This window comes from Octodon degus, unplaced genomic scaffold (genome assembly GCF_000260255.1).
Source record: "Octodon degus isolate 3935 unplaced genomic scaffold, OctDeg1.0 scaffold00379, whole genome shotgun sequence".
In the NCBI taxonomy this organism is placed as follows: domain Eukaryota; kingdom Metazoa; phylum Chordata; class Mammalia; order Rodentia; family Octodontidae; genus Octodon; species Octodon degus.
The window spans coordinates 597,076-603,460 of record NW_004524955.1 but is presented as its reverse complement, the minus strand read 5'-3'; the positions used below and the strand labels follow the sequence as shown (position 1 = coordinate 603,460).

General features: G+C 47.0%; 1 protein-coding gene across 2 annotated transcripts in view; it reads left to right on the top strand.

The window, feature by feature from the left end:
* Nucleotides 1-6,385, top strand: part of LOC101582708 (zinc finger protein 304-like) — a 28,130-nt gene that overhangs the window by 16,121 nt on the left and 5,624 nt on the right. Inside the window, exon 3 of one of the 2 annotated variants that reach the window (XM_023708498.1) lies at nucleotides 3,102-4,840. The exons of the other annotated variant lie outside the window; for it this stretch is intronic. Coding sequence (XP_023564266.1) covers nucleotides 3,102-4,756 — 1,655 coding nt within the window. The 3' untranslated portion in view covers nucleotides 4,757-4,840. Of the gene's footprint in view, nucleotides 1-3,101; nucleotides 4,841-6,385 lie in introns of those variants that run through there. 2 annotated transcript variants of the gene reach the window in all.

The window sequence follows — 6,385 nt, the reverse complement described above, 5'->3', positions numbered from 1 at the left end:
AAAAAAAAAAAGTAATAAATGAAAACATGAGACAAAACAAAGTCACAGGACTGTCCTGCTACAAGGCTGTATATTGTTAGATTTCTAAATTTCTGTGTAAAAATATGGGTAAGCTTTCCTGAGGAGCCACAGCATAGGACAGGGTGAGAATCATTGCATGCACAGGAGCACAATGAACTGTATAATGTGGCGCCTGGAAAGGCAGAGATGGATGCTCTGCTGAGGTGCGGGTCGAGTCTGTGACGCAGGCTGTAGACAGAAACGTGCTAGCATAGTACGGGCCATCACAAGTGGCAGGATCACTCCTGAAACAGAGTGGCTTCTTGGCAACTGCAGTCCCAGTCAGGTATGTTTAAACCTCTGGCCCTGCCATTTCATGCACAGATGGAAACACCTGGCTTTGCAGTGTGTATGGGACTGGCAAGTTCATTACATTGGCTCTTTGGAAACAGTAATGGCATAAATATGCTTTGATCTGTGTAGACAAAGCTACAGGACTTTCCTAGCACAAGAAAATAACCAAGCTGCTGCTCCAAGGCCTCCCAAGGTTCGGTGTGTTGTGTGGGTACCTATTAGTAAAGCAGTGCTCAGGCACCCGTTTTGCTGGTCATGTGCACTAGGATTGGGCCCTTCACAGGTTGTATTGGGACACTTCCCACTGTGCTGTAACCCTCAGGAAGTGTGCTGGTGGTGCAAAAGAACAGCTTGTTAAAACAACAGATTTGGGTCCTATTAGACAAACTCTGCTTGGCCAGCTGGACTGAAGTTCTTGCAGAAACACTGATGCATTCCGATATGCACCCCCCTGGCGTTTCTGCCATTTATATGAACGCCCAAGGCTCTGGACCCTGCCCTAAGCACTACACAGCCTGCACCTCTGTCCTGATGCCAGAGTTGTTACAGAGAACATGCTGCTGGTTTGCACACATCGGATCCAGAGGAGGGGATGGTTAAGTAGAGGCTCAAGAGCTTTTACTCCCTCCATATTCTCCAGAGCCAGTTGCTGCTTAGTGCGCTATGAGGAGTCTCCCAGCCAACACTGTCCTTGCCAGTCCTATTGTACTCTGGACCTGTGGTCATAACCTATGCCCTGAGCGGGCTGACGGGCACATCCTGGGGGTCTATGCTCAGCCTCTCATGTGGATGGTATGTTTCCATTTCTCTTGGAATCACTGAAGAGTCTTGTCCTATTAACCATGTGTGACCTGCTCACTCACCTCAGGCCTATCCTACAGCTCTGGTTCTGTCCTGTTGGATGGTACAGGGTTACTTTTATAAGTTTCTGCACATTATCTTTCTGTTCATGGGTGGAGTCTTTTGCTGTTCTTCCTGAAATGTGTGTGGTTAACAAGCGCCAGTTCATGCCTTGTGGCCCTGTCCCTGTAATAGGTGATAATCCTAGGCTGTTGGTTTGGTTCCTGGGGCTCCTTGTTATTTTCATTTTCATGATGAGTCTCTGTCTCTTTTTGTGCATGTGCCTCTGCTGTAGCTATGGCTTCTGTGCACGTGCTGGACAGATAGCCTCATGCCATGTCACCTACACTGGACCAAAACCCCTCCTGGGCACAGGGAACACTGAGGAAGAGGGAGGCTTGTAAGATTCTAGGATTGAGTTCTGAGGAACCAAACACAGGGATTTGGCTTGGGAGAGCAAAGCCACCTTGGACTGTTGCCACCATGACTGCCCTTGAGTGGCCCTGATAGGGCTCTTCTCACATAGTTGTCAGCACACTGTAAATCAGCCAAGCCATACAGGGGTGTGTGGGGCTTCAGAATTGGGTCCCCTGTCATTAACACCAGAAAGATGTCTGATGGTCTTGATCTCAACTTACGCTAAGCCAGGTAAGCTCTGGGCAAATGAAGTCACCTTTTTCCTGACCAGGGAGGGTATCAGCCACCTGACCCAGATCTTTCAGATCCACTGGTCATGCTGTCTCCTTGTTCACTGTGCCCTCAGTAAATGGCTGATAAATCACACTCTGGAATCCTGTCTGCCTCTTTTTTCTTTCCCTGTCATCACAGCTTGTGTCCAGTTCTCAAACACTGAAATCAGACTTTTCATAACACTGTGGCCGAGTCCTAGGTCCTAGACAGTGGCTGCTCATGGGAGTCCTACAGCTATCTTGCCACCATCCCCCTTGGAGATTCCTTTCTTAACACTTGTGTTTCTTCACTGTGGGGGTAGGCCTCCCTGGGCCACTCGCCTGTCCTTTGTTTTCTCTAAAACTTCATCCTCTGAATCCTGGGTAATTGTCCAGTTGGAAAAGGGGAGAAGGTCTAGGTGTCTGGCAGGGCAGGCATTACTTCAGTCTCTAGGAGAGGCCCAGCAAAGGTCTCTCCTTGCTGTGTGGAAACTGGGGCAGGTGCATTTAGAACTCGGTTCATATGGAAACTGCATTGTGGTTTTGGTTAGCAGTGTTTTACTGCCCACACCCGTAGCAGTGGCTCCTGGTTCCTGCTCTTCCCATCTTCACCCTTCACCCATCCATCATTTCTTCCCTGACTTCTGTCTCAGCAAATGTGTCACCCTTGGTGTCCATACTCATTTGCTATCCTTGTTTTCTCTGCAATGCTGTAGAACACTGGCCACCCTTAATGTTTCATGACTTTTGTAAATTAACTAGTCCTTAAGAATCAACTACTTGAGTTGGGCATAGTGGCGCACCTTTGTAATGCAGCACTCAGGAGCTGAGGCAGGAGGATACCTGTGAATTTGAGGCCAGCCTGGGCTGCATAATGTGTTCAAGACTAATCTGAACTATGAAATGAGACCCTGTCTCAGGAAAAAAAAAAATCAACTGCTTACTTGCAGTAGTATTTTCTTATCCTAGACAAATCTTTCTGCATTGAATGTAGTAAGACTCCCATAGCCCAGGCCTCACATTATCTCTTTTGTAGAGGAGTGAATTGGGTACCTTCTTCTCTACCCATCTTAGAGTTTCTCCATTCTGAGATTTCACAGACCTAGTACTAAAAACCGGCCCTTCATTACACCAACCCTGGCTTCCCCATACTTCCAGCCAGCCAGCACATTCTCTCGTTATGATAGGGCTTCTTCCAAGCAAATCAACATGCTCTTCACCAAATTGCTTTGATTTCAGGTTGTTCGTGTGAAGCAGGCAATGAGGAGGCCCATGCTGAGCAAAGCATTTCTGTAAAAAAAGTGTCACAGATCAGGACCGAGCCAGGTCTTTTCTTCCAGAGAGCCCACCCATGTGGGATGCATGATACACTCTGGAAAGCCATTGCGCACCTGGGTGAACATCAGGGCTCACATGTTATGCAGAATGTGTGTAGATGTGAGCCACATGAAAGAGGATTTTCATTCAGTACAAAATTTTACAGTCACCAGAAGCAGCACTGTGGAGATACTCCATTTGTGGGGAATGATAGACCTGACTCTCGTGTGAAGAGCTGTCCAGCCCATGTATTAGGGATACCTGTTGTGTGCAGGGTGGACTTGCTGGCTGGTACTATCTGCTTCCAGCCCCAGCCCCCACACAGTGAAGTGATTGCGCATGGAAGGAAGGAGTGCACAGAGTCTCTCCCAGCCAGCTCCAATGTGGGGCAACTCCAGGAACACCGTGACAGACAGCTGATTTTCAGTGGCAGCAATAATGGAAAAGACTTCCTATGTACTATTCCTTGTCTTGACAGCCAGAGAACTCAAACTGATTTGAGTCCCTTTAGATGCCTACCATATGGAAAAGTGTTTGAGCATACATTAAGTCTTTTCCATCACAGAGAAATTCATGGTGGAGAAAGAGCTCATATGTATAAGGAGTGTGGAAAGGCCTTCAATCACCTGTCTCACCTAAAAATGTACCAGAAATGCCACACTGGAAAGCGACATTACATGTGCTGTGAATGTGGAAAGAGCTTCAGCCGTAAAGACACACTTGTTCAGCATGAGAGAGTTCACACTGGAGAGAAGCCTTTTAAGTGCAGTGAATGTGGCAAAGCCTTCAGCCGTAAAGACACACTTGTTCAGCATGAGAGAGTTCACACTGGAGAGAAGCCTTTTAAGTGCAGTGAATGTGGCAAAGCCTTCAGCCGTAAAGACACACTTGTTCAACACCAGAGATTTCACACTGGAGAGCGGCCCTATGAGTGTAGTGAATGTGGGAAATTCTTCAGCCAAAACTCCCACCTTGTTGAGCACTGGAGAATTCATACCGGGGTGAGGCCATACAAGTGCACTGAATGTGGGAAGTTCTTTAGCCATAAGTCTAGCCTCATGAAACATCAGCGAGTCCACACAGGAGCAAGGTCTTATGTGTGCAGCAAGTGTGGGAAAGCTTTTAGCTGCAGAGACACACTTGTTCAGCATCAGGTAATTCACACTGGTGTGAGGCCTTATGAATGCAGCCAGTGTGGGAAGGCCTTCAGCCGGAAGGACACCCTTATGAAGCACCAGAAAATCCACACTGGTGAGAGGCCTTATGGGTGCAGTGAATGTGGGAAGTTATTCAGACATAGCTCCAACCTTATTGTACACCAGAGAATTCACACTGGGGCAAGGCCTTATGAGTGCAGTCAATGTGGAAAGCGCTTCAGCCACAACTCCAGCCTCATTCTTCACCAGAGAGTTCACACTGGGGCAAGGCCTTATGTGTGCAGTGAGTGTGGAAAAGCCTACATTAGTAGCTCTCACCTTGTTCAACACAAGAAAGTTCACACCGGAGCAAGGCCTTATGAGTGCAGCATGTGTGGAAAATTCTTCAGCCGCAACTCTAGCCTCATTCTCCACCAGTGAGTGCACACTGGAGAAAAGCCTTATGTCTGCAATGCATGTGGGAAGGCATATAGCAGGAGTTCCCATCTTATGAGGCACCACAGAATTCACTGTGGAGAGAGGGCTCATGCATGCAGTTTTAGTGATCCTTAGCTGCAGCTCTTGAAATTGTTTTGCATAAAATAGTCACACAAGAGAAAGGCCTTGTGAATACAGAAAAGTCACGATTTCTTACCAAAAAAGCTAATGAAGACAACCACTAGCTCACAGGAAAACCTGTCTGTTCTGACATCCATCCTGGGGAGAGATTCCAGTAACCACTATATGTGGGAAGTGGTCATGACCTGTTTTGGACTCAGTATTGCAAGGCTCTTGGCACTTATGTCCCTGCCAGTGTCTGTGGTGGAAGCCCTCATATGTTCCTGTCTGCATGTCCTGGGCTCTCTGCTCTGCTCAGTGAAGGCAGATACCTGCTTGTTCTTTTGTTCCTTAGAGAAGCATGAATGTTCTGAACCCATTGGAGGCCCTCGCTTCCTTCTGTATGCCTAGGTTCTGAGTGGCCATGAGCTAACCGTGGCATGAAGATCTGAGCTAGGGTCTGCTGGGGACTTCTAGGCAGGATTCCCCATTGGCAGTGTTGATCATGAACACAGTAGTCATCCAGATCGCCCAACCCTGCTGAAAAGTCTTCTGATGATGTGAAAGGAAGAGCACATTTTGTAGCCCAAATTTTATTTTCTTGATTTGTAGCTTATCCAAGAAAAGTTCTCGGGCCGGGGAGATGGTTCAGTGGAATAAGCGCTTCCCTGGCAAGCACAAGGGCCTGAGTTCAATCCCCGGTTCCACAAAAAAAAAGTTCTCAGTCTAGTTTAATTTAGTATACACTATTCTAAACATGCTAGAAAAGCCCAAGAGCTTTATCTGCCTAATTCTCTGGCTTGAATGTAAGGCCTCTTGTGAACCTAGTATTCATTCAAAGGAAGCTATAGATGGTGTGACAATCTTCCCTCCTTCTAGAAGCAACTTGAGTTGAGTCCCATAAATGTCACATATTCCCTAACACTGCTGAAGGATTACTGTCTCCTAGACCTGTGTAGAAGCCAGTCTCTGATATCCAGAGTCCCACAGGCAAATGCTATGAGATATAAGACCTACCACTGCAAGGTGAGGCTCTTTGGTACAGAAACAATGAAATAGCAGGGTGGGGGAGACTATGCAAACACTGATTTGTCCTTTCTAAAGTACTATCCACAATGTCCATGTAATTGTGGCTGTGTTGAATGAAGATGCACAGAAGTTCTCAAAGTCTGTGCACATTGCTATTTCCTGGGACCACATTTACTGTAAGTAAATAAAGATTTGTGGACTTTTGTAGCTCCATGGGCCGTTGATCTAAAGGCTGTCACTGCCCAGCTGCCTCTTTGACTTAAGAAGAGGCATGGCATTTCTCTGACCTCACCTCCACCCCTGCTAACTGAAGCAGACATGAACTTCATTGCTTTTCAGGCTTTGGTTACACTGAGGCAGGGGTCACGCTCCTAGATTGGCAAGGGATACAATACAGACAAAAACGGTTGGCACTTCTGACTTTCATGGGGGTTATGAGGATTTTCTACCTTCAGCCTGAATATTCAGGGTTTTTTTTTTTTT